This window comes from Aspergillus caelatus, assembly GCF_009193585.1.
Source record: "Aspergillus caelatus strain CBS 763.97 unplaced genomic scaffold BDV27scaffold_69, whole genome shotgun sequence".
Classification (NCBI taxonomy): Eukaryota; Fungi; Ascomycota; class Eurotiomycetes; order Eurotiales; family Aspergillaceae; genus Aspergillus; species Aspergillus caelatus.
Window position 1 is genome coordinate 78,755 of NW_022475332.1, and position 26,366 is coordinate 105,120.

General features: G+C 47.4%; 10 protein-coding genes across 10 annotated transcripts; 5 read left to right on the forward strand and 5 right to left on the reverse strand.

The window, feature by feature from the left end:
* Window positions 1-1,665: 1,665 nt before the first annotated feature.
* htz1 (histone H2AZ) lies at window positions 1,666-2,221 on the reverse strand. Its single transcript, XM_032064339.1, has 2 exons — window positions 2,071-2,221; window positions 1,666-1,994 (listed from the first exon to the last, which is right to left on the reverse strand). Exons 1-2 carry the CDS (start codon window positions 2,087-2,089, stop codon window positions 1,747-1,749), a joined length of 267 nt encoding a protein of 88 aa, XP_031928503.1. The 5' UTR covers window positions 2,090-2,221; the 3' UTR covers window positions 1,666-1,746.
* Window positions 2,222-3,359: 1,138 nt separating this feature from the next.
* On the forward strand, window positions 3,360-4,618 carry BDV27DRAFT_126941 (PHO88 family protein). Its single transcript, XM_032066643.1, has 3 exons — window positions 3,360-3,454; window positions 3,560-3,720; window positions 3,778-4,618. The coding sequence occupies exons 1-3, from the start codon at window positions 3,438-3,440 to the stop codon at window positions 4,161-4,163; spliced, it is 564 nt and encodes a 187-aa protein (XP_031928504.1). The 5' UTR covers window positions 3,360-3,437; the 3' UTR covers window positions 4,164-4,618.
* A 1,106-nt stretch (window positions 4,619-5,724) lies between these two features.
* On the reverse strand, window positions 5,725-6,134 carry BDV27DRAFT_126945 (uncharacterized protein). The gene has a single exon (XM_032066644.1). It carries the CDS (start codon window positions 6,068-6,070, stop codon window positions 5,786-5,788), a length of 285 nt encoding a protein of 94 aa, XP_031928505.1. The 5' UTR covers window positions 6,071-6,134; the 3' UTR covers window positions 5,725-5,785.
* gpdA (glyceraldehyde 3-phosphate dehydrogenase GpdA) lies at window positions 6,135-7,916 on the forward strand. The gene is made up of 7 exons (XM_032066645.1): window positions 6,135-6,180; window positions 6,297-6,357; window positions 6,418-6,431; window positions 6,561-6,624; window positions 6,695-7,382; window positions 7,439-7,609; window positions 7,670-7,916. Exons 2-7 carry the CDS (start codon window positions 6,310-6,312, stop codon window positions 7,696-7,698), a joined length of 1,014 nt encoding a protein of 337 aa, XP_031928506.1. The 5' UTR covers window positions 6,135-6,180; window positions 6,297-6,309; the 3' UTR covers window positions 7,699-7,916.
* A 974-nt stretch (window positions 7,917-8,890) lies between these two features.
* Window positions 8,891-12,006, forward strand: hdaA (histone deacetylase hdaA; the record flags this gene model as incomplete). The annotated part of the gene is made up of 14 exons (XM_032072414.1): window positions 8,891-9,530; window positions 9,583-9,871; window positions 9,926-9,939; window positions 9,999-10,137; window positions 10,197-10,309; window positions 10,377-10,504; window positions 10,566-10,776; window positions 10,833-10,992; window positions 11,046-11,109; window positions 11,157-11,249; window positions 11,303-11,385; window positions 11,442-11,521; window positions 11,571-11,677; window positions 11,749-12,006. The coding sequence occupies 14 exons, from the start codon at window positions 8,891-8,893 to the stop codon at window positions 12,004-12,006; spliced, it is 2,379 nt and encodes a 792-aa protein (XP_031928507.1).
* An 893-nt stretch (window positions 12,007-12,899) lies between these two features.
* BDV27DRAFT_126963 (BYS1 domain-containing protein) lies at window positions 12,900-14,338 on the forward strand. The gene has a single exon (XM_032066646.1). The coding sequence runs from the start codon at window positions 13,496-13,498 to the stop codon at window positions 13,958-13,960; it is 465 nt and encodes a 154-aa protein (XP_031928508.1). The 5' UTR covers window positions 12,900-13,495; the 3' UTR covers window positions 13,961-14,338.
* A 376-nt stretch (window positions 14,339-14,714) lies between these two features.
* On the reverse strand, window positions 14,715-15,743 carry BDV27DRAFT_126965 (putative dephospho-CoA kinase). Its single transcript, XM_032066647.1, has one exon. It carries the CDS (start codon window positions 15,688-15,690, stop codon window positions 14,872-14,874), a length of 819 nt encoding a protein of 272 aa, XP_031928509.1. The 5' UTR covers window positions 15,691-15,743; the 3' UTR covers window positions 14,715-14,871.
* A 583-nt stretch (window positions 15,744-16,326) lies between these two features.
* Window positions 16,327-17,964, reverse strand: BDV27DRAFT_104204 (DUF3431 domain-containing protein). The gene is made up of 2 exons (XM_032064340.1): window positions 17,457-17,964; window positions 16,327-17,397 (listed from the first exon to the last, which is right to left on the reverse strand). The coding sequence occupies exons 1-2, from the start codon at window positions 17,834-17,836 to the stop codon at window positions 16,746-16,748; spliced, it is 1,032 nt and encodes a 343-aa protein (XP_031928510.1). The 5' UTR covers window positions 17,837-17,964; the 3' UTR covers window positions 16,327-16,745.
* A 1,188-nt stretch (window positions 17,965-19,152) lies between these two features.
* Window positions 19,153-20,594, reverse strand: BDV27DRAFT_171605 (putative proline racemase; the record flags this gene model as incomplete). Its single annotated transcript, XM_032075636.1, has 2 exons — window positions 19,380-20,594; window positions 19,153-19,226 (listed from the first exon to the last, which is right to left on the reverse strand). Exons 1-2 carry the CDS (start codon window positions 20,533-20,535, stop codon window positions 19,153-19,155), a joined length of 1,230 nt encoding a protein of 409 aa, XP_031928511.1. The 5' UTR covers window positions 20,536-20,594.
* Window positions 20,595-21,774: 1,180 nt separating this feature from the next.
* On the forward strand, window positions 21,775-26,312 carry BDV27DRAFT_126967 (a-pheromone processing metallopeptidase Ste23). Its single transcript, XM_032066648.1, has 2 exons — window positions 21,775-22,938; window positions 23,021-26,312. Exons 1-2 carry the CDS (start codon window positions 22,471-22,473, stop codon window positions 26,114-26,116), a joined length of 3,564 nt encoding a protein of 1,187 aa, XP_031928512.1. The 5' UTR covers window positions 21,775-22,470; the 3' UTR covers window positions 26,117-26,312.
* Window positions 26,313-26,366: the final 54 nt, after the last annotated feature.

The following is a 26,366-nucleotide window of genomic DNA, read 5'->3' on the forward strand; positions in this document are numbered from 1 at the left end:
TCGATGAGGGATGACGAGATGACACTCACCAAGAGAACCACAAAAGAAATTTCTCTGATCTAGCCAAGTTTTAGACGTTATTTTGGGGCAGCCCAGCAGGCATGCTGTTTAAACGGACTATATGTTTCTCTTTACTTCTCGGAACAAAATGAAAAAACGGAAAAAGAACGAAAGCTCCTGAATTTTCATGAGACGCGGGGCGCCTTTCCAGAAATATTTGTTTATCTATATTTTTTTTATCTTCGCAATTTGTGTCGGCGGAAAGCAAAATTTTTTTTTAACTTACAGGAAGATGATGAAAGGACGAACAAAAAGAATACCGATGTCTTTTTACCATGGCAAGAGAGATGACATACCAGCATTTGCATCTTTGGATTACTTTGTATATGGGGCGCCATGCATTGTTTAATGTTTGCTTTTGTTTCAACCTCGACCATCCACGCTATACGCTCTTCCCACAGGCATCTGAGCCTTTGCCAAGTCAATTAACGTGCTTGTTCCCGGGATCTCCTGATACGTTTCTTTTTTTCTCGCTCCTTTTGGCTTGCATGTTCAATTTAGCTCTGGCCTGCAATGCGTGGCGGACGAAAGAGGGATTGTGACAAAGCAAGTTTGGGTGGATTTTTTTGCGTTTAGAGAACTGACACTCCTATGGACCGGGCCCTATTTTTTACTAATAGGTACTCCCTACGGGTGGCTACCAACTGATCTAATGAGTCCAGTACGTTTCCCTGTCGTATGTCCACTGGAAAAAGTTCAGTCTCCGGATGCAACCTAATCTCTACTTTTTCTTCTTCTCTCGCTTTCCTTTTAATCGCCCTTTTTATATTGTCAGGGCCTTGTTTGAAATATGGCTTTTATTTCCCGAATTCTTCTTTCTCCGTATTGCTTTTGTACTCTTTTTGTCTCTAAAGATCGCCAATAAATGTATGTTCTACATGATTCGCATTATTCCCATCAGTAATACTATCAATTGGGCGACCATCCCCGCTAGTTCATCCACTCTACGATGCAAGTCGTGAACGGGCTTCGAACGTTCCACATCATAGTTGATCGTTTCCAATGATGCCTCTCTTCAGCGGCAAAATATGTATCCCTTGATAAAGACCTTGACCTCTGCTAATAGCAAGCAAGAGAGTAGAGACACCATGTATAATCCCGGGATGGTATGGCCTGGCTTTATTTTTATTTAATTTCTCGCAAATGAGCAAAGTATACTCATACAGTACAAGTCCGTCAAGTTTAAAAGAGACATCGTAATGGTAATTGAGGTGGATAAATCGGAAGCACTCAACACCGTCAATCAATTAGAATAAAATTCACTGGGAAAAAAGAAAAAGGGGAAAACAATAGGGAAACAGAAAAGTTGAAAAAATCGAAAATAATCCCACTACCAAGATATCAGCCTTCTCCCATTACAGCGCCATGGTATTTCGAGACAATCGGTATGAACGGAGCACATAGAGGAAGACAGAGTGCAAGAGAGAAAAAGCGTCGCGAGCTGCAACGTTGTGGAGTAGGGAAGAGTAGAGATTGAGGCTTGCGTCTGTTGGAGAAATCCCTGTCCCAAAAGATGCCTATTCATCTAGTTCTCCGTTGCCTCTTTGAATGTTTCTTTTTTCTTTTGTGACTGGTCGGATTTGAATTAGAACCAGTTAAAGGTCGATCGCTGTAACAGACATATCCCGGAATCCTTTTCAATCGTCATCATTTCAAACGCCATATTCGTGGGGTATCCGCCGTAAATTAAGCTTCAGTCTTGTTTTTCTTCTTCTGCTCCACCTTCAGTAGCAGCGCACGGTTGATGCGTGGCAAGACACCACCGAAAGCGATGGTGGCGCGGATGAGAGTGTCCAACTCTTCGTCTCCACGAATGGCAAGCTGCAAGTGACGGGGGGTGATACGCTTGACCTTGAGGTCCTTGGCGGCATTTCCGGCAAGCTCGAGAACTTCAGCAGTCAAATACTCCAACACGGCAGTGACATAGACGGCGGCTATAAGTTGATTGTTAGTGGTGTCCGTCAAAGATGACAAATCATGGTTACGCTGTTTGCGACTGATGAGCCTTACCTTTGGCGCCAACGCGCATCTTATTTTGCGTGTTGTTCTTCAAGAAACGCTTAACACGACCACAAGGGAACTAAAAGCAGAGACTAATCAGTACTTATAATCGATCGCAAAAGGTCTTGATTTAGCGTGCAAGTGAAGGTCTTCACGCCCGAATGCCCAACCCCTAGCGACACCATAAAGCCCTGAATGCATCTATTTGACACATGCCACGCAGGATTGAAGACGAGGAAGAGGCAATAGACCACAGCGGGGGGTAAGTGAGAAAGGGGAAAAAAGTTTTGAGTCTAGAGGCTTTTCACAAGCTCCCGCGAGTTGCCGGAAATAGCAGCAACGCAAGTACTGCAGGAACAACAAGGAAATATACATCTACTGACCTGCAGACCGGCCTTTGCGCTGTGGGACTTCTGAGCCTTCCCCGCAGAGTCCTTTGAACCAGCCTTTCCGCCGATAGACTTTCCCTTTCCACCAGGCATTTTGAAAAGTGTCGAGATTTAAGGTCGCAGAGATGGAAATGTCGCGTCAAATGGGTATTTGAAGCAATAGAGCACGATGGTGGACGTTGAAGCGATTCGATACACCAGCGGCACGCGCGTTGTTGATGGATGAAGGAGTCAGAAATGTCAAAGCCATCCTGGTCGCTAAAGACGGCGTTGAGCGCGGAAAGGCGCTAGTCCTGATTAGGAAACCAAGAACATCATCCCAAGTCTCCAGATGATGGAGGATATCTGGAAGGTGAGCTTGCTAGTCAATTAGTGATACAAACAAAGCAGCTAAGCAGTTTCAGTGCAATGCATATCAAAATGATGGCATATGATCTGATACAGCATCCAAAAAGGAAAGAAAGTTATGGGCTTTAGTGATGAAGGCCTGTGTTATAGCTGAGGAGAGTCACTCAGTAGTACCTCAGCTCTCAGCCAGGGCAAGTTATTGAATATGAGACATTGTCTGTAATGTACTCTGGCAGTGAGAGAGTCTTATCCAGAGCCTCCGCCATTGTACAGAGAGGCTGTAGAGTGGACGTTCATCAACATCACAGGATCACTGTTGTCGTTGATAGAGAAGTGTGCAAAGCATGATGGTTGCTCAATGCATTATCTAAGCAAACAGGTGATTTGGTGCCTTAATGCTGTGATACTATCGCCTCAGGCCTTGAACTTGCGGCAATTGCGGGAATCTCTTTTAGGCGTAGTCCTTGTCACGTGCAACAATGCCTATCTGGACAGCTGTCCGACTTCCCGGGGGTCCAGTTCCGCAGTTTGAGGAAGATTTTGTCCCTGCACGCGTGCCAATCCTTCACTCATCCGCTCAAGCTATTCGCGCGTTGCTTCTGCTTCGTCACAAAAGGGTCAATCAATACTGCAGTCAACATGGTGTCTCCTCAAATGTAAGTAATTTTGTGCAATACGCTGTGAATATTGTTTTGAATATTTGCGACAAATTGCATTTACTCTATGTTGGATCAAATGCTTACCATCGATCAATAACACAGTACCAACCTGGCCATCATCGTGGTGGCCATGCAGCTGGCCAAGAAGATCCCTTTTGAGGACCCTGATGTTCTTCTTATCGTCCGTGGCATGTATATCTTGTCCAACGTGCTCATCCTGGGTATCTATCTCTACACTCAGTCCAAGATCAAGAGCAAGAAGGGTATGTCCTCGCTTTTTATGTGACCACCGTAACTAGATGACTGATTGGCGCTACTAGACATGGCTACGTTGAAGTACGTGGAGCCCGCTCCTCTTGGTAGCAACGAGGAGCCCCGTCCAGTGACCACCACCAACATGGAGTACGACCAGGGGCAGTTGCGCCAGCTGTTCAAGGGACAACTGATGGGTGTTGGTATGATGTGCGTGATGCACCTGTACTTCAAGTACACCAACCCTCTCCTGATTCAGTCGATCATTCCTCTCAAGAGCGCTCTAGAATCGAATCTGGTCAAGATCCACGTCTTTGGAAAGCCCGCTACTGGTGACCTCGCACGCCCCTTCAAGGCCTCCAACAGCTTCCTGAACCAAGGTCAGGTCAAGAGTGACAAGGCCTCCGTTGAGAACGCGGAGAAGAACTGGAGGGGTGGTGTTAAGGAAGAGTAAACGGTTGGTTGTTGGGGACAGCATGCTAGAGTACCTAGTACATGGCTTTGCTCCTTCTGTATTCTATAGATGTGATGTAAATTGAGTGGGAGCAGGACCAAATTGGAATTCTTTTGCCTTGCTGGGATACTGTTGTTGACCCTTTCCTTGAGGAGAATATTAGACATACATCTTGTCGATCATTGTGATAGTATATCATTTCCACCGTATCTTGATAGAAAAAGATCTGCAACAAGGTTCGGGATACCGGAATGCGCGGTTTCTATTGATCTCATCTGATTCTAGTATGGCCCTTGTCATGCCATTACTATCATGCGATGAACATAGTAAGCAGTAAAGTGTGTAAAGACGTCAGTACTGTGGGTATAAGTAGTTTGGGGCAAATATGGAGACGCTAAATCCATGGCCCAGTCTCAACAGATCTACTCTTATCAACATAGTAGGACATATTAAGTTGTAGTTCTCCAGATGGCAAATCAACTGACAGGTGAAACACCGGTGAACCGTGAAATTCAATCTCTCTAACATAAATAATTCATGCGTGATGGTACACTAACATGCCACCACCGTGGTTCGACCTAGCCTGCAAGGTTACTTATTCTGAATCTTAATTGTTGGATATTATAGCTTAGTGGTCATGTTATTGTACTGACTCGGGGCCCTGTTTCACGGGTGTTGCTATGGTTTAGGGGATTTGGATGATGGTTGACCTTGTCAATGGGTTAGATCGACGATTTAGTTTAATTTAGACGCCATGTACATAAGAGTGGGGGAAAGTCTGGATTGATTCAGGGTTTGATACTGAGTCTACAATGGTGTACTGCATGTAGCCACAGGCAGTATAAAACAACATCTACATGTAGTATTTTTAGGCCAGATCATTCAGCCATTCTTGGGTGGATGCCATTCAATATCGCCTGACTGTGACATGACAATCGCATTAAGTTTGAATAATGACGTTTTATGTATTACCCAACGCATGAAGAGTGAGCCTTACTATCAAAATCACCGAAGAAGAGACAAGGTTATTGGTCCAAACCCCCAGTACAGTTTCATGCAAAGTTCTAGACAGGGGAGATCTAGGTTCCCAACAAGGTGGAAAATTTGAATTGAATTTTTTCTAAAAAAGAATAAACAATAGTAAAAAATTCCAAAGAGATGATTAATTGGGGCAAAAACCATGACAAGCGCGTGATCCTCATCTGCCTACCGGTGAATCTTTTCAGGAATCAGGAGAACAGAAGAGGCTAAGAGAGATCGCTAAGCCATGATGTGAGCGTCGAGAGAGAAGAGGGGCAGTGGACCATAATTGATCCGGTCCGATCTCTCGGCCCGGAAACGGAAAGGTCAAACCGAGTGCCCCTCATCTTTCCATTGCTTCCACCCATTAAGCAAGAGTGGGATGCCGTGGTCCATAGAAGTGGTTATTATGTATGGCCAGATTGTAATTACATCATGCCCCTCTATGGGGATGCCTCAGGTATGGGACCCCAGGGTATCATTTCCCCCTCAATTGCTTGAACTACGGAACAAAGGACAAAAAGATAGAGTAATAGCCGGGATCGTCTTCCTCGTAGCCTAGGTAGTACTGACCCCTCGATTCCGAAAAACTGGCAAAAGATTCACGAGATGGTAGGATTGAGTACCCGGCATGCTGGATTTGAGGCACGCTCATTGGTCAGACCGGTAGCTGCCGAGGAGAGGCAGAGTCCCAAATATCGTGAGTCTCCTGCTTTGCCCGGTGTATGAAACCGGAAAGGGCTGCTGAGAGCTGGGGAGCGGCGCAAGCCGGGAAAACAGCTGACAAGGACCCGTTTCACTCTGGATCTTGAGGAGAGCTGTAGCTTTTGCCCCGTGTGTCCGCCCGGTGACTGGATTAGTGACCTGGTCGTTGCGTCAGTCAACATCGCTCTTTTTTTATCTCCCCCTCCCCCGCCGTCTGACTTTTCTCCCTTTTTCTACTCTCTTCGCATACACATCACTGCAATCATCTTATCCCTTTGTCTCCTTACTTAAAGTGAGTCGTCTCCCGTCCATCGTTCCCTTTGAATCTTGTATATCAGAGCCATTCCCAAGTGTCTACCGTTTCCATTTCCACACAGATTAACTGACAGCTACCCCGCCAACCAACAGACACATCCAAACAATGGCCCCTCAGGTTGGAATCAACGGCTTCGGCCGTATTGGTCGTATCGTAAGTTATCCGTCCTTTCTACATCATCGCAATACTTCATTGAGGCTAACAAGGTAACAGGTCTTCCGTAACGCGTAAGTGGTTCAATTCGCCTCCTAGGCTATGATTGGATTCTCCATGGTCCAGACCGGTACCCGGTCAATGGGACTACCCATCTAGCCTTTTCTGTCGGGGAAAGTTTCTAACCAAATGTGCTTGTACAGCATCGCCAGCGGTGACGTTGAGGTTGTTGCTGTCAACGACCCCTTCATTGAGACCCACTATGCTGTATGTATCTCATGATCATCTAGGATGACATGTCCACCGGCCATGAACTAATTAGATCTCCATGGTGTAGGCCTACATGCTTAAGTATGACAGCACCCACGGTCGCTTCCAGGGCACCATCGAGACCTACGACCAGGGCCTCATTGTCAACGGCAAGAAGATCCGCTTCTTCGCCGAGCGTGACCCCGCTCAAATCCCCTGGGCTGAGGCCGGCGCTGCCTACGTTGTCGAGTCCACTGGTGTCTTCACCACCACCGAGAAGGCCTCCGCTCACTTGAAGGGTGGTGCCAAGAAGGTCATCATCTCTGCTCCTTCTGCTGATGCCCCCATGTTCGTTATGGGTGTCAACAACAAGGAATACAAGTCCGACATCAACGTCCTCTCTAACGCTTCTTGCACCACCAACTGCCTTGCTCCCCTTGCTAAGGTTATCAACGACAACTTTGGCCTCGTTGAAGGCCTCATGACCACTGTCCACTCCTACACTGCCACCCAGAAGACTGTCGATGCTCCTTCCTCCAAGGACTGGCGTGGTGGCCGTACCGCCGCTCAGAACATCATCCCTAGCTCCACTGGTGCTGCCAAGGCTGTCGGCAAGGTCATTCCTTCTCTTAACGGCAAGCTCACTGGTATGTCCATGCGTGTGCCCACCGCCAACGTCTCTGTTGTCGACCTCACTTGCCGTACCGAGAAGGCCGTCACCTACGAGGACATCAAGAAGACCATCAAGGCTGCTTCCGAGGAGGGTGAGCTCAAGGGTAAGCACAATACTGTCTTAGCTGCCCGTACTTGCAATTTTTACTAACTTGATTAGGCATCCTTGGCTACACTGAGGACGAAATTGTCTCCACTGATCTTTGCGGAGATGCCCACTCCTCCATCTTCGATGCCAAGGCCGGTATCGCCCTCAACGAGCACTTCATCAAGCTCGTCTCCTGGTACGACAACGAGTGGGGCTACTCCCGCCGTGTTGTTGACCTCATTGGTACGTCATTCTAGGCTTGAATCTGAGCTTTCCGGACCCTTACTAACGGTTCTCTTTTAGCCTACATCGCCAAGGTCGATAGCCAGTAGGAATCAGGACGGAGACCAGAAACTAGAAGTGTTCTATAAACAAGACATTCTAGTCGCCTGACTGTGTTCCACGTTCCCGGATTATCAGGTCACCACCCTGAGAAATTGGCCTGTGGGATAGCAAAGTGCCCTGTTGACCGGGGATCTACATATCGCATAAAAAGCATATGATAACGTACTTATTTAATGAAATGATTTGACGTTCATACTGGATAAAAGTTGCCTGACAGGTGTTCCTTGTCACTAGAAATCAATACTTCCTCCTAGCGTATTTATTGGGGTGCAGTCTCAGCTCAAGGTGGTCTAGAATAGTTCCATAATATATACACAGAGTTATACTGTCTTGGTTAGCCTTGCAGGGTGACGGACCTCGGCGAAGTACGGGAAATTCTCGGACGAACGCAAGTGATTGTTGGGACTTGCCATAGTGGGAGATAGACAATTGGAAAACTTTTCAGTGAAGTCCATTCCCTATCTCTATCCTAATTTCAAGTTCGATCCATCTTCGTTAACCGTGTGAATCGATACCACACCCAATCGTGGTTAGGTTTTTGCCGTTAGCTGCAAGTGGCCTGTTTGGTATCTATGACCAGCTGTAGTCACGTGCGGAAGCTAAGTAAACCACGCTTTTTGGGGCTTCTCCAGGGAGCAGAGTGCATAATCCAAGACTCCTGGACGTGCGCCAGAACACCTCTATTGGTGTGCACATAGTAGATCAACCTTTACCTGTGGTTCTTCTGGGCTGGTGAGGACTTTATTTCTTTCTCAAATATTTGCCTTAGATTGCTTGGTCTGGTCTAGCACAGGCTGTCTTTCGTCGTTGAGTTTCTAGGCTTTCGAACTACTAGTATTTAGTAGTTTCCTCCACAGTTGTGTTTGATATTCCCCAACGCCAACTACCTTTGTTGTTCAGCCTTATATCCTAGTACAGTTTGTGTCTCTTGTTTCTATCCTTCATCACTTATTCGTTACTGTACTGCCCATTTTACTCGTTTTCATGTCTCTTGTGCTCGATCCCTATTGGTCACTTCTCGTGTTGTTCTTTATCGACGAGGTATCTTGCCCAGGGAAGCTCGGGGTCTTGTGAGACTGACGTAATCGCCCAAGACGACAGACTTGGTTATGGCATGCTAGAGTGAACAGAGACGTCTACAAGACAGAAATAAGACCAACTCGTCTAGGCTTCTGCGCAATGGCTGCGGAAGAGGACGAAGATACTGTCATGGGAGAGGCGGTTACTCATAACCCCAACCCTGCTCCCTTGCAGCATCTTACTCATGATGGCGCTGGCCATAGCAATGGAAGATCGGACCCTTGGCTCGTACCACCTCTCCTAGGACCATCTCTCAAGTTGCCTGTCCAGTCAGCTGCTAGCGTGCGAAACCCTCAGCCAGCTGCTGCCGCAGACAACCACACAATGTCACCGCCCAAGAGTCTACCAAAACCAGCTGGCTCTGGTACCGCCACCGCAGAAGATTTTGTCCAGCTTAATGACAGTCTCGTTGAGGAAAGCTCCGACTGGTCTGAAGGGGAAGATGCCGTTGCCATTAGAGGCCTTCCCATTGCTCAACTTCCTTCCGGTCTGTGCTATGACGTTCAGATGCGCTACCATTGTGAAGTGCGCCCAACAGCAGATGTCCACCCAGAGGACCCAAGGAGAATCTATTATATTTACAAGGAGCTATGTCGAGCTGGGCTCGTTGACGACCCAGAGTCATCCAGACCGCTTGTCTCACGACCTTTGAAACGAATTAGTGTCCGCAACGCTACTGAGGAAGAAATATCACTTGTTCACACACCGGATCATTTTGCATTCGTTGAAAGTACAAAAGGTAAACAGATAGTTTCACCTAAAATGATAGACGTTCCTGACTGATCTAACAGATATGACCGATGATGAGCTTATTGCTCTTGAACATACTCGTGATTCGATATACTTCAATAAGTTGACCTTTGCGTCTTCATTATTGTCTGTCGGAGGCGCAATTGAAACATGCTTAGCTGTTGCCACACGGAAAGTGAAGAACGCTATAGCAGTTATCCGGCCACCAGGGCACCATGCTGAACATGACAAAACTATGGGATTCTGCCTGTTCAACAACGTATCCGTAGCAGCTCGTGTATGCCAAAGACAGTTAGGAGAAAAATGCAGAAAGATCCTCGTTCTTGATTGGTAAGTAATCTTCAAAATCTGACACACTGGCTGAAGAGGTATTGACTGGCCCAGGGACGTTCATCATGGTAAAGCATCGACAAATAACGTATCTATGGCACAGGAAACAGATGCTTACACAATATAGGCAATGGTATCCAGAAGGCATTCTACGATGACCCTAACGTCTTATATGTCTCACTCCATGTGTATCAGGATGGGAAATTCTACCCTGGAGGGGATGAAGGCGACTGGGACCACTGCGGTGCTGGTGCTGGCTATGGGCGGTATGGATCACACACCAGATATACGTTACCTACATTCCATTGCTAATAATATAGTATAGAAACGTGAACATACCTTGGCCGAGCCAGGGAATGGGCGATGGCGACTACATGTATGCCTTTCAACAAGTCGTGATGCCCATTGCACAGGAATTCAATCCCGATTTGGTAATAGGTATGCAAACTATCTTTCGATGCCCCGAAATCAGAAAGAGCACAATTTGGGTTCTAATGCATCATAGTCGCCTCTGGCTTTGACGCCGCTGTGGGTGACGAGCTTGGAGGTTGTTTTGTCACACCTACCTGCTATGCTCACATGACACACATGCTTATGACCCTTGCGAATGGAAAGGTTGCTGTTTGTCTAGAGGTAAATTTAAGCCTGCTCTGGTGCCGTAAACAACCGTTTGGCCTGACACTGATCGTCGTAGGGCGGTTACAATTTCAGATCAATCTCGAAGTCCGCACTCGCAGTCACGAAGACCCTTATGGGGGACCCGCCTGACCGGCTTCATTCAACCTTCCCTTCAAAACTGGCAACGACTACCGTGAGACGAGTCATGATGATCCAGTCACAATTCTGGAATTGCATGTATCCGAAAGCGCCGCAGGAGGAGGGACTCTGGACAGATAGGCTACATGGTAGGTAGAACAGGCAAGAGCCAAGGTGACTGCATTGGGGGTAACCAAGTCTTTAGATGTTATTCGTGCTTACCAGTCTAAACGACTATACGAAAACTACAAGCTCACCTCACTTTACATTTACCGAACTGCCATCTCCAAATCCTTCGAGAATCAAGTTCTGGCCACGCCGAATTATTATCAACGCAATCCACTCCTGGTGATATTCCATGATCCGTTAGTCATATCCCGCGAACTGAGACGGCCAGGTTAGCCTGACTTTTTAACAGACCGGAAATCATGGGATTGCCTCACCCTGTTACGAACAAGTTGGAAGCCCACAACTGCTGGCTTGTACGTGGACCCCTATAAGAATGTGCAAAGCATGCTAACTTGAGAAGGCTGATTCCATGAAGGACTATATCGGATGGGCCGTTGGAAAAGGGTATGCTGTGATGGATGTCAATATCCCAAAGCATGTGACGATTGATCCCGTGAGTATCCGCCCTAATTCGATGTCTAGACATCTATTAACGTGTCTGTCTAGTCCGGGAAATATGAAGACGAGGAAGAGAACCGCCCCACAGCGACCGAGGAACTGGCTGCATACCTCTGGGACAACTACATTGAGTGAGTGGGACAAAGATGCCAATGGGTTGAGACCCATCAGCTAATATTCGATGTAGACCCAACGAGGCCACGGAAATCTTCTTTCTTGGGATTGGCAATGCATTCTACGGAGTCGCCAATCTTCTGATCAATAGAGGTAAATGCTTTCGTTTCCCCGTGGATAATCATCGCTCATATGGGATCAGATACGTTGTATAAACGAGTGAATGGCGTTGTATCATTCGTTGCCGAAAACCCAGTTCGAGCGATTGCCTCTCATACTCAGGTTTGGCTGTCAAGATGGTATAAAGATGTATGCGTTCCGCTTTGCTCTAAATTACCCCCCACCACCACCGTCTTGAAGCGGTACTAATGTGAAAGAAGAATTCTCTTGTGTTCGTTTCGCACACCCATGGCGTTTGGAACACCGTTGAAAACCGGCGCAAACCATCGAAGCGCTACGGGCACTTGATCCAATCTAACAAGTCAGGATTGAGTGAGATGCTGATGCAGCACAAAGAGGAGGTGTTCCAGTGGATCGAGGATCGAGCCGACCCACACGAGAGTGAGGAGACGGAGGAGGAAAAACAGCCAAGTCGGTCTCCAACGAAGCCCGGGGAAGCTTTTGCCAAACCGACCTGAACGAGGACCCCATTTTTGTATCGATTATTTTTGGTTGGCGGCCAGGAATGTTGCATAATAATTTTTTCATCTATTGCACGAAGGATCAATGATGGTTACGCTAGGTAATTAAGTAGAGATGAAATGAACCGAAGCCCCAGCATTGCGACCAATATATAGGACATTTAGATCGGGGCTTCACCATGGAGAAATGGCCTAATGTCCAGAACCTCATATTTAGAACATTGACCTTTGCGTCGCCTTATAGTCATGAGTATCACAATAGTAAATTAAGAAAAAGATAGACAAGAATGGTCACCAAAAAAAAAAAAGAAAAAGAAAATCAAAATCATGGTATATGCTGTGCCACTTGAACAGCCATGGGGCTCGAGCCTGATACTTGGTATGAGGAAGCAAGGATCAGTGATTATCTCTTATTTCTGGTATATACCTTGATATGTATGCTAATTTTCTGGATAATAATACCTTGGTAATATGACCTGGGCATTAGTATCCCACTTGACTGAATATATGATGCAGACCAGTTGTGGCAGTGTATTATTTCCTGAGCCCTACTCTGGTCGAGTGTTCAAGAGGAGGAAAACACAAGTATCGGAAATAAATGTACCCAAGTAGTATGTTGTATGCGGAGCACTGAGACATTCATGGCATTGATTGGGATCCGTTTCCTCCGTCATCTCCACAGGATAAGTTAAATCGGTGGCGTTGCATTGCATGAATGACTTGTGCCAGTAGTGCATAAACAGAACCCCATCTGTGCTTTGACTTTCCGGGACTTAATTCTCCACCGCTGTCTGGGGCCTAAGGCTCGCTAGTCAGATGACGGTGCCGGAGATGACAAGAGAGAATCGCTTCCAAGTGACCTCATATGCTATCAATAGACTGCCGAAATACGAGACCCGAAGACCAAAATGAGCCGAACTAAATATCCATAGTATCACCGCCGCTTCCACGCGAGGCGAACTACTGCAATGGCCCTGAGACATCGCCAACCAGGCAATCTCAACTTGAATCTAGTCTGAACGACTAATGCATCGCCATTGGGTACCTCTCTTCGTCTACGGCGGATGTATGCAAGCGATGATGCCCCAGATGTAACTGTCTCACTTGGTTTTGCTAGAGGTCTCCACTGTTTGTACAGGGCCAAGCGATCATTCCCTACTACATTGTCTCAGTTACCATACTTCCGACTCGGGTACTGACATCAGGTTAGCTAACCTCCGTCAGACCACCAGCCCATCATGACTAGAGCAGGGTACCTTGGGATGAGCGGTCTGGAAAAAGACCCGATAGCATACGGAGTAGTGTTCACTCTCCTCTCTTGAGCCCCAAGAAAAAAAAAAGGCAAAAGAACAACCGACTCTAAAAACACAGGCCATCAAAAAACCTATAAAGGCACGGCCTCCCACCACCCCAAAGCTCATATCAAACAATCATCCCTCTCAATCACTTCCATACTTAGCCCAATCCAAGACCTATCAAGAACAAAATGCAGCTCAAAGCCCTCTCCCTCCTTGCCCTGACCCCCCTGGCAGCCGCCGTAGGCAACGCAGTGGTCAAGAACTCCTGCGACCACCCCGTCTACCTCTGGTCCGTCGGCGGCTCTGTCGGTCCCAAGCAAACCATCGAACCGGGCAAGTCCTACAGCGAGCCCTTCCGCCACGACGACGCCTCCGGTGGCGTCTCCCTGAAGATCACCACCGTCGACAACGGTCTCTACAACGGCAGTCCCCAGCTGAACTACGCCTACACGCTTGACAACGCCGGCGTGTGGTACGACATGTCCGATGTCTTCGGTGACCCCTTCTCCGGCAGCGCAGTGGTCATCAAGCCATCCGATACTTCCTGTCCTTCTATCTGCTGGCCACAGGGTGTCTCGCCCGGCGGTAGCCAGGTGAAGGTGTGCCAGAGTGGATCGGATGAGGTCCTAGAGCTTTGTGCCGAGGAATGTTAGGTTCGTTTTGCTTCCTTTAGCTACACAATACGGTCTTCCTAGCATGTTGGCTAATGGACAAGACAGGGGATTTTGTATAAGACTGGATGAATCAATTTCGTCACAGTTAACAACCTTACGCTATGTTTATGTCCTGGGTCATGGGATTGGGGTTACTTAATGAACATTTGGAAACTATGTGATAATGATAAAACTCTGTGTCTAGAGAAATCTAGCAAATCATAATTGCTCTATTCTTCTCAACCGTGGTTATGACGGATCGAGTATATCTTGGATCCGGTCGATCAAATACGAACACCGAACTGAAGAACTATTTCTCCACCTTGATTGTGGCCATGGTTACTGTTACTAATTGGTTGACGGATTTGGAAGGTATACTTTAAGTAACCTAGGTAAATTAGTACTTAGCGTAGGGCGAGTTGGAAGTTTAGGAAGTATTTTCCGGGTACGGCTCGGGCTTTTATGACTAAAGTAAATTGGAAATGAGGACTTGTGTAAAGTCTCCAATGGAGCAGTATGGGATTATGGGACTATAGGTTTGGTGGATGTCTGGAAGAGTATGCGGACACGCTTTATGTCCATATGTCTGGGGAGTATGCATTGTGGTATGTATGATTGGAACAAGACTCTCTTCAGCTCTTGAATGTTTCTTCGTTGAACATGTCTTATTTCTCTCCATATAAAATGGCAATATGAGGTATTGGAGCTTTCTTTCCCGGACATATACACCCAAATATACCGAGTCTAGAGTATGTTCCAAGGAAGTAAAAGGGTATAACATAAGATATAGTCTTTGTAGTACTCCATCAGCTAAAGCCATACACGAAACGAACTCCCCAAACCAGCGCCAATCACCCAAAAGCCAACACCCAAGCACAAGCCTCAAAAATATAAAAAGTAACAGAATAAATCTACAATTTAGCCTTCTCCTCCTTAGCCCTCTTCTCCCAACCCTTCTGCGTCACAAAATTAACCGCCATATTCCAAACAGCAGCACCAACTCCCAACGGCGGCGCCAAAAGCAAACACCAAGCCCACCATCTCGGACTTGTGCCCGAGATAGTACTAACAGCCTTCCTCACCTCCTTCTCCAAATCGCTCTTATCCCCATCATTCCAAACAATAACACCCCGCGCAGACTGCGTACCCCGAAACTCAGCCTTCTCCACCTTCCCCTTCACATCACCCTGACTCTTCACACGATTCTCCGCATCCTCCGCACTCAAATGCGGGTCCCGCGCACGCAGTCTCGCCATCTGCACCTCCGGATCCCTCACCCCGACAACAATCACCGTCCCGCAGATGAAATCCATCCCACTTTCAAACAGAAGCGGAACATCAAGGACCACAGCCCAATGGCCCCGGATATAATAGTAAAGGAGGGATTTATAGACCTCCCAACGGACAGCCGGGTGGACGATTTTATTGAGGATCATGCGATCGCGCTTGCGCTCCTCCGTGGTGCCAAACACGCGCCGGCCGAGCGCCGGCCGGTTCAGGGGCCGTTTAGAGCCAGTCGGATCATCTGGAGATGGCGGGAGGAGGAGGTCGGGGGTACTGGGGCCGAAGTAGTTGACGATTGCTTTGTAGCCGGGGGTTCCTGGTTCGACGACTTGGCGGGCGAGTAGGTCGGTGTCCACTATGGGGATGGAGTAGGGGGGTGAGGAGAGGAAGTTGGAGACGGTGGATTTGCCGGTGGCGATTGAGCCTGTTAGGCCGATTATGAGCATTTTTTTTTTTTTATGTTTTTGTTGAGGTTCTTTTGGTTCTGGGCTTTTGTTCTTTGAAGTGAGTGGTGGTTGGGGTTGGTGAGGAGGGGTAAGGAATTGAGCTGCGGGGTGGTGGGAGGTCGTGTTGTGGTGGGTTTGGTCGGAGGTATTAGTGGGGAGGGCTTATGGATTGTTTATGGAGTGGTTCTGGCGTGGAGATGAGGAACTGTGTATGTTGGAGGAGGTTGGAACGGTGGTGTTCTTGACGATGGCGGAGTTGGGTCGGAGATGTGGGGAGAGCTTGAAAAGCATACTAACCTCGGCTCTTTTGTTTGTGACACCTGAACTGATACCACCTGATTGCTTATCACGAAAGCTATAAGATCAGGATCTTACCTTACACTCTGGTATTTACGTCGATGGGTGTCCTACTTAAAGGTAGGAGGACTGAATTACGAAGTAGACGAGGTCATTAGTGCCGTATTCGTGTTGAACTTTCCCATATTACCCAGATACTCCAAAACTTATAGCCGTTTGCAATAATTAATTAATAATGGTACATCAAAATGCTAATAGTCTATGTTTTTGAGAGTGGCTGGTGAATCAAGGGAGATGGTATGTCTAGAAGCCTCAATCTTCTGACTTTAACGGTTCGTCGTCTAATATACCCGCATTCAATCTGTCATGACTTTCATGAAATAGAACCGTAGACCCAAATGATATGCAGAATGGCGGTAGCAGTGTGTAGGCCTGGCAGACAGATCAGGCCATCCGACCGCTGTGGGTTGGGTCCTGGTGGTAGCCGTAGCATGCAATGCCTCCAGTCATCCGGCACATCCGAGTAGGAGCAGACATCTGTATGTCTTAAATAGCCGTCTACAGACTGGTGGCAAAGCCTCGGGTAATGACCGACTACCATCAGGCCATATCGGCTGTGGACGCGACATATTGCATGCTCAAGCACACGCAGGCATGGTCTGGTGCGGGCGTTGTACGGTAGGGTCGATGTGTCTCCGGCTTCCTGACAGAATACCGCGTTCGTCGTACTGGGCATGGCTGCATCAGCTTGGCAACAATCAAGCTTCAGGCAAACCCTTGGTGGGGTCCTGGTCCTGGCCCTTCCAACCCTTATACGGCCATCCCTCTGGGAGTGAAGAAAAGGGAGGGAGCACGTAGCGTCCAGCGCAGTCTCCCTCGTGTGGACAAGATAGGTCGCACAACCCGAACACCTTGCAGTAGCACTCTTCGGCAGTGGGACAGTAAACGGGGCCCTTTCCAAAGATCATGTGCCATGAATATTCCATGATGCGCCCACTAAGGTCATCCTGCAGCGGTGTCTCAGCCAACCACTTCCTGAACCGTACATAATCGCTCTTTGGCCGCTCAAGAACCTTCGATCGCGTGACACCGAATTGCGCACAGCATGAAACTCCAACTTCCTCCGGCACCTCGACACCAGGGAAGAGCTCCATGAAACCAGTCTTGAAGTACTCGCCTGCATGGACGTCGTCACGATGTGTATCAGTAAGCGGGTGGATCTCTACCGGACATCCGAGAACCCAGGCGCAGCGGAGATTGACGTATCCTTGCTTTAGGAGGTAAGGGAGCTGGAAATTGCGGAGCATGGGGACACCGTCGTAGTAGGGGTCGTCATTGTGCCACTGGTATCTCTGCGAGTGGATGAATAGCATCGCGTCGGGGAGGTTGTCGTAGTTATCGACGATATATCTGTAGCAAAGTTAGACCAATCGTACGCTCAGAGCAACCTGCGCAAGGGCCTATCTTACGTCAAGTAAACCATAGATTCCCTGCCCTTGTTCAAGTCCACTGTCAACTTCGCCTGCTTATCATCCACCACGTAGATACTCTTATGCCATTCGGGAAAGTTATCATATAGCCAGGAGACGTCGTCTCTCTTCATACTGGCAACAACCAGGTCCTTCTGGAGAGTCTGCGACTTTGGCACTGACGACGGGGAAACTTGTCCCGAATGCGGATTTCGCTGTGAACCTTCATAAGATACTGAATTATGGGATACGAATTTGCGGTGTTCAGACTTCTTCGCGAAGAACAGAAAGTACAAAGCGCCTATGATGAAAATGGTCACCAGGATGGCCTTTTCGCGATTGCGACGGCGTGGACCTTGGACTCCGCCGCAGAATAGCATTGTGTTGACGATGGGGTAACAACTCGGATGGGTTCGTGCAGAAAATCGAAAAACTCGGTCGTATTTACAGCGTCAATTGAATCTAATTCAAGTCGATAGAGCAGTGGTCATGGTTGCGCTACTGGAATTTGATCGGCAGGAGAGCGGAGGATGTGATGGGCAGGACTTATGGTGGGCGCCGCCGCGGGTCTCGACCGTCCGTGGTATTTCCTGTTCCCTGAATGTGGCTTTGTTTATAATTTAATGAGGGTTTAAATCATAGATCATTTAGCGTGAAGCAGTAAGGACTGCGACGGGTTGTATGGAGTACAGGGGGAGAGGCTGTCAGGCCAGAAGTTGCGACAGGTGGCAGAACATTTGATTTCGTTTGCTAACTAAAAGCTGACCCCCAGCCACAGCCCGCAAGTGGAGCCTGAGGACCCTTGCCCAATATAACACTACTCCGTACGTAATAAGAACTTACTCATTCCCTTCAAATAAACAATGAATGCACGGATTGTTGAATTAAGATTCTAGAACTCAATGGGAAATCCTAAGTCTTGGGAAGCTAGAAATTTTGTCCTGTCTAGTCTTGTCCAATTCTATGGGGTGTTTATAGTATCTTAAAAGACAGTACTATCCAACTCCAATCTGGATAGACAAAATTGGCTTCTTTGACCTGTTGAGTTCTAGGTGCATTGTCAGGCGCATTGTCAACATATTAGCCCTTACATAGGCCCTGGTTTATGTATCCTATTTTGATTGTTGTCATCGTTGCCTCTCCCGCTTCTGTCTCCTTTGTATACGCGCATAAAGTGTTAAGATCAATTACAACCTCGAAGCCAGCGGCTGGGCGTTATCGGTAATAGGAGACTGCATTACAAAGGTCAACAGACTGTCAAAGGGAAGAGGGAGCATTTGCAGACTCTATCAGCACGCTAAGGGCCTAAAAGCCCGTCATGATTCTCTTCTTTGAGTAGATATCTACTCAAGGTAAGACATGATAGTCATCTTAGGATCTCTTCCTGGAGATTGACCAAACTCTCTTTTCCTCTCTGCGAATTATTAGCATGGGAATGATCAGTTGGAGGGCCTCTAGCACAAGAGCTTCTCGAGACGCAACTGACCGCTTCGCTATAGTTCAACTCTAGACATAGTATCTGAAACTTCAGATTCACTGATGTGAATGCTCAATCTAACCGAGTATTACCCCAGGAAGTGGAGGTTAGACGTCAGTGGTGTAATAAACGTTGATCACAAAATATCAAGAAACCAGGGAGAGAAATGACCAATTGACTTGAGCGAGTAACATTTTTCATCCTTTGGCTGTCCTGACCCTAATTATGTCTCTGTTTTGTTTCAATGTCTGCAAGGGCTTGTTTGCCAAGGTTGTTATTCATATCAAGATCATCTATATACAAATTTAGTCAATATCGTCGATTATCTTGTTGACTGGGTAAGCGAATTTACCATAAATAAAGATACAGCTTACACGCGTCAGCACAAGTGCAGCAAAGGTGAATTAGAGCATATCACGACACTACACTAGCCATAGTGAACCCACTACTCGATACCACATCCTCATCTTCCACTGTGAATGTCATCGCCCCGGTATAGAAGGCCTGTCCGCCAACTTTCGCAACCACGGAGCGAATACTCTTGCCCTGGGCATCAGGAATGGAATCTTCACCCGCAACTTCAGCAGTAAATGCCCCGGTTCCAAACTTATTAGACACCAATGAGTTATACGCCCAGCGTTGCCCAGGTTTCCTCAAGCCCTTCTCATATGCCAACGCCACGCGCGCCGCGACGCAGGATCCTGTAGGCGAGCGGTCGATTTGGCTATCAGCAAAGTAGCAAAGCCCAGTCTCCGTACCATCAACGTCTCCAAGCTTGACACCTGTTTTCGAGTCTACTATCATCACAGAGTAGAGGAATGAAAGACGAGGGTCCTCCGGGTGTTGGATTGCGGAAATGATATCTGGATGTGTTCTCAGATAGGGCAATAACTTCTGACTACAACGCGTAGTAGCATCGAGGTCCACATCTTTCAAGGTTTTGAAGCCGAGCTCTTCGATATCGACGAGAGCGTAGTATGCCCCTCCGTAGCTGAGATCCAAAACAATCGAGTTCCTTGTTCCTAGTTCAGGCCAGCGAACTTCCGACGGGATAGGAATTCTTAGTTGCACAGCCGGTGCAAAAGAAGGAACGGACAGAAACGACACCGAGCGCGAAGGATCGGATTTCTTTCCATCTGGTGTAGTAGGCACAGTCACCCTGATCAACCCGCACGGTGCGTGAAGGTTAACCTTAACACTTTGGCTGTCTGCATCAAACTTCAAGGTCTCTCTCCTCGGAAACACATTCAGGTCATGGGTGTCGACCAAAAACCGGCCCAGTGCAATAGTGGCATGTCCGCACATAGTGGAGTACCCCTCATTATGCGTAAACAGAACTCCGATATCCGCTTCCCCGGACATCACGAGTTCCGTCTCGGGGATGATGATAGCACCGTACATACCATCGTGTCCACGGGGCTCTAACATTAAGCGTTTGCGAATGTCATCGTATTGGTTCTTCGCTTGATCGCGTTTGGAGAGTAATGAGCCTTCAAGCTTGGGGAAGCCAGAGTAGATGATGCGGGTTGGCTCGCCGGTGGTATGCATGTCAATGCAATGGATTTGGCGGCCATTATTTTGTAGTGAGCTGAATATGTCCATATTGATTGCGTATATGAGTGTTGCCAGATAGTTTGAATAGGAGCTGATATATGTTTTTTCTGAATGTAGTAATTCCAAGTGGTTATATACTTCGTCGGAGGGGTGTTCCGAGCGGATTGATGTTCCGAATGTGGGGAAATTTATGTATTTACGCCTGCTTATAAACCCTTGTTTAGCATACCTTATTGAAGGTGGTTATACTTCGTACAAGGTAGAAAATTATAGGATAATAATGGCCGGGAAAGGACAGCTAGTACTTTAAGGATATTCTTTATAGTATTATTTAAGTATTATTTTCTCTACTTCTATGTATATATAGTCTCTATCTATATATCTGTTTTCCCCTTCTCACGCTTAGAATTCTGGTTAAATAGCACTAATATAGTCATATTGAATAGCTATTACAACTTACATGAATAACAACATGAAGGTGAAAATTCGATTATACGGTTTCACTCTGGAAGAAATCTTCCCAAACTCCGCAGGTACAGATCATCTGCTGTTTTTTTTTTTTTTTTTTTTTGACAATTATTCTTTTCTTTGACCAACCTTCTATAATCTTCCTAATATCATATCTATAATAATCTTTCTCTATTGCAAATCAGTTTGAGATCATCCAACAATATCTAAATATAAAGATCCACATTCTGTCCTCACTTGGTTTTGTGGCTCTTGCCTTCTCACTTCCAGACTCCCACCCACCTTGTCCTCAAATGTCTGAGTGAAAATTATGGCAGTGTAGCGCAAGGAGTTGCAAAGCTATCATTTGCTGTGATAGGGGACGTAAAGGAGAGAGCGGACTCATGTGCTCAGACGGTTGAAACACGCATTGGTTCAGGCAGTACTGAACTGAGTGAATCTGACTGACTAGGTATTTCCAAGGATTGCATGAGTAGTAGTAGTAGTAGTAGTAGTAGTAGTATACTTGTTGGAGGGCTTGACTTACCAGTTTGTTTATCTATAGAACAAGGAGTTCTTGGAAACCATAGAGAGAGCGAGTCTGTCAGAGAGTGAATGGACAATCCTAGTGCAAACTCCCTCACAGCTTGTAAGCATTGCAAAAAAAATGCATTGCGGAAAGCGACTAGGAGCAACGACAACCAAGTAAGGGTACAGGGGTTTACGAGTCCGCAAGGGCTGAGTCCAGCTTTGGACATATGAGAGCTAGTATATATTCTACAAGACGAAAAGATCACATAAATCTGAATATAAGATTTAGATTGCCTGGTTTGCATCTATATAGCTTCCCGCCGTTTACATATATAATGTAGAATTTATGTAAACCCCAATGAACAATGAGCCCATTGTTAATAATGGTCACGGGAATATACTACCTGGTTATGTATGAAAATTTGTGCATTTCAACTGTTGCTTTTCGAAAGTAGCAAGAATAGATCCTAAATTTTGTATGGAACGGGGTATGTTCTAACAATGCTCTTCTGTCATTGGGAAATGGCCATCGTTGGTCAATGACTCACTGTGCAAGACAGTTTCGTGGGTGACTATCCCCTTGTGTCTCTGGAAAACGTAGAACGCTGCCTGAGCTGAGGGGATGTACATGTCTAAAAGTATACTAACCCTGATCAGTGATGGTCTGTATGGAGGCCTTTTTTCGGGATGCATTATTGTGGGGAGGAGGCTTCACCGCCTGCAATCCGAGGGGATCTCCACCTCACCGCCCTGCCATTAATCATCATCCAATGGTTTCCTTGAGTTTGAACAGCATTGTTGAAATGTCGTGATCGTTGTCATTCTTTCTCCCAACCTCTCTCTTATTGCTACTCCTCGGCATACCCTATTCTCGTTGTAAAGTTTCTTTGTGGGGACCACCTCCTTATCCAACTGACGTGGACCCGCATTGACCCGGTGGCCACATTCATAAGTTCGCCGCCGGCAGCTCGCTCGAGCGGCTTCTTAAGATAATCCCGTTCTCGCATGCCTCCAAGGTCCCCGTCCTCTGCAGCCCTCCGCCTGTGGAACGCTAGGAGTCCCTCATTTTCAACTCCAGTTTATCGCTCTATTGCAAATTCCGGCGCCCTTGCGGCGATCGCCTCTCCTTCATCGATTTCGCCACGGTTCTTCTCGCATCGCTCTCCCTGGTCATCCCGTGTGTGCACTCATCATTCCCATCTCTTGTCGATTCGTGCCCCATTTTCTACCAGAACCGCAGCCATGGCCTCGATAGAACGCATTACGGAGCAGTTGGACAAGCCGGAGTTGGATGACCGCTCGTACCGCGTCATTCGCCTCCCGAACAAGCTGGAGGCCCTTCTTGTTCATGACCCTGATACGGACAAGGCAAGCGCAGCCGTCAATGTTAATGTTGGCAATTTTTCAGATGCAGATGATATGCCAGGCATGGCTCATGCTGTTGAGCATTTACTCTTCATGGGAACTGAAAAGGTAGGTTAGATCATGCTGGCGTGCTCACCCTGCCCTCTTCTTGAGCGCATGACCGGTAGCTAACCCCGTGCCATGAACACAGTATCCTAAGGAAAACGCATATAACCAATATCTAGCATCCCATTCTGGATCGTCTAACGCTTACACTGCTGCCACGGAGACGAACTACTTTTTTGAAGTGTCTGCTACCTCAGAGTCGAGCGATGGGTCGTCCAGTAGCAACAGTACCCCGACAAACGGGACAACCCCTACCGGACAGACAGACAGCTCTGAATCCCCGAATAGTAGTAAACCGTCTCCTTTATATGGCGCTCTCGATCGCTTTGCGCAATTTTTCGTGGCGCCGCTTTTCTTAGAGTCAACGCTGGACCGCGAGCTGAGGGCAGTAGATTCTGAAAACAAGAAGAACTTGCAAAGCGACCTGTGGCGTTTAATGCAACTAAACAAGTCTCTCTCGAATCCTGCACATCCCTATCACCATTTCTCCACGGGCAATTTGCAGACGTTGAAAGAAGATCCGCAAAAACGCGGGCTGAACGTTCGCGATGAGTTCATCAAATTCTATGAGAAGCATTACTCATCTAATCGGATGAAGTTGGTGGTTCTAGGACGCGAAACACTGGACGAAATGGAGCAATGGGTTGGAGATCTCTTTGCTGGTGTAAAGAATAAAGATCTGCCACAAAACCGTTGGGACGATGCTCAGCCTTGGCTAGCTGACGATATGTGTAAACAGGTTTTTGCCAAGCCTGTAATGGATACTCGCTCGCTTGACATCTACTTCCCTTTCTTAGATGAGGAGCATATGTATGAGTCCCAACCAAGTCGGTATATCAGTCACTTGATTGGTCATGAGGGTCCCGGCAGTATTTTGGCTTATGTGAAGGCAAAAGGTTGGGCCAACGGCTTGTCTGCTGGTGTTATGCCCATTTGCCCAGGATCTGCATTCTTCACCATCTCGATACGGTTGACAAAGGAGGGTTTACGGCAATACCGCGAAGTCGCGAAGGCGGTGTTCGAATATATTGCGTTGATCAAAGAACGGGAGCCCGAGCAGTGGATCTTCGACGAAATGAAGAATCTAGCAGAGGTCGAATTTCGGTTCAAACAGAAGACGCCGGCCAGCCGATTTACTAGTCGCCTGAGTAGCGTCATGCAGAAGCCATTGCCTCGGGATTGGTTGCTCAGCGGCTCGCTCCTGAGGAGCTACAACCCGGAGTTGATCAAGAAGGCACTGTCGTACTTGCGCGCCGATAATTTCAGAATGGTTGTCGTTGCTCAGGACTACCCGGGAGACTGGGACCTTAAAGAGAAATGGTACGGCACCGAATACAAGGTCGAGGACGTCCCGAAAGACTTCTTGGCTGAGATTCAGGAAGCCTTGAATAGCACCCCGGAAACTAGGCTTTCTGGTCTGCACATGCCCCACAAAAACGAATTCGTCCCCACCCGACTCTCCGTGGAGAAGAAGGAGGTCTCGGAGCCAGCAAAGACCCCAAAGCTTATTCGCCATGATGATCATGTACGTCTCTGGTTCAAGAAGGACGATCGGTTTTGGGTGCCTAAAGCCACTCTCCATGTCACTCTCCGGAATCCACTGGTGTGGGCTACCCCCGCAAATCTTGTAAAATCAAAGTTATATTGTGAGCTTGTCAGAGATGCTTTGGTGGAATATTCCTACGATGCTGAGCTTGCCGGGCTGGACTATAACCTTTCTGCCAGTATTTTTGGTCTTGATGTGTCGGTTGGCGGATATAATGACAAAATGGCAGTGCTTCTTGAGAAGGTACTCACTAGCATGCGTGACCTAGTTGTCAACCCAGACCGGTTCCATGTCATCAAGGAACGCTTGTCACGAGGATATAAGAACGCGGAGTATCAGCAGCCGTTCTATCAAGTTGGCGACTACACACGTTATCTGACTGCCGAGAAAGCATGGCTCAATGAGCAATATGCTGCTGAACTGGAGCACATTGAACCCGAGGATATTTCGTGTTTCTTCCCCCAGCTGCTCCGCCAGAATCATATCGAGGTGTTAGCGCACGGTAACGTGTACAAAGAGGACGCCCTTCGGATGACAGATTCTGTGGAGAGCATCCTTGAGAGCCGTCCCTTGCCCCAGTCTCAATGGCATGTGAGGCGCAACGTGATCATCCCTCCTGGGGCCGACTTTATCTATGAGCGGGCACTGAAGGATCCCGCAAACGTCAATCACTGCATAGAATATTATCTGTTTGTCGGAAACATGACAGACGACGCTCTCCGAGCGAAGCTTTTGCTGTTTGCCCAAATGACCGACGAGCCTGCATTCGACCAACTCCGAAGCAAAGAGCAACTGGGGTACGTCGTTTGGAGTGGCGCACGTTATTCAGCCACGACTATCGGTTACCGAGTCATTATCCAGAGTGAGCGTACTGCCCAGTATCTGGAGTCCAGAATCAATGCATTCCTGAGCAACTTTGGCAAGGCGTTAGAAGAGATGTCCGATGAAGAATTCGAGGGCCACAAACGGAGTGTCGTCAACAAGCGCTTAGAGAAACTTAAGAATCTGGGCTCCGAGACCACTCGGTTCTGGACCCATGTTGGTTCTGAATATTTCGACTTTGTGCAGAACGAGTCCGACGCTGCTAACGTCCGGACCTTGAGCAAACCCGACCTTATCAAATTTTATCAACAGTATATTGATCCCGAGTCAACAACACGGGGTAAGCTTTCAGTGCATCTGAAGGCTCAGGCTGGCGCCGATACCACCGAGCCCAACGAGAGAAACTCTGCGTTATCGTCGCTACTTGCCAAGCAGTTGGAGACAGCTGGGTTTGCCGTCGATAACGATCGCCTGAAGATCGCAATTGAAAAACTCGACATTTCCGCTGGCAACGAGGGTCAAATTTTGGCTGCCCTTAAGACGTTCCTTACCTCTGAGGTGAATTTGTTCGAGGAGCAAATCAAGCCGGTCCTTGAACAGGCCGAACAGAACATAGGCTTGCATTTGAAGCAACTCGGACTTGAGTCTAACAAGGAAGCATCCGTGACGAATGGCGTTGGAAAACTTGGAGAAAGGCAACACCCGACCTTTATCACCAATGTTTCCGAGTTCAAGGCACGCCTTGCTGTCAGCGCTGGCCCTAGCCCTGTGACGGACTTGAGCGAATATGAGGACTTTGATGCCAAGCTCTAAGAGTAGAATCTAAAAAGGTATATTCCTATTTTCTCTTAGACATAGCCAATCTGTATAGATTCAGCATTGAACATGTGGGTGTTGGGGTGAGTGATGGGTAAGGCATCGGTTGGGGTTATTGGAGCTATGAGATCTTGATATGTACGTAGTAGATCCATTTAGAAACCAAGCGGTTCAGATATTGATATAACATTATTCAATGCTCGCTGGATATTTAAAGATAACTTCAAATCTGAGACCTAGCGAAAAG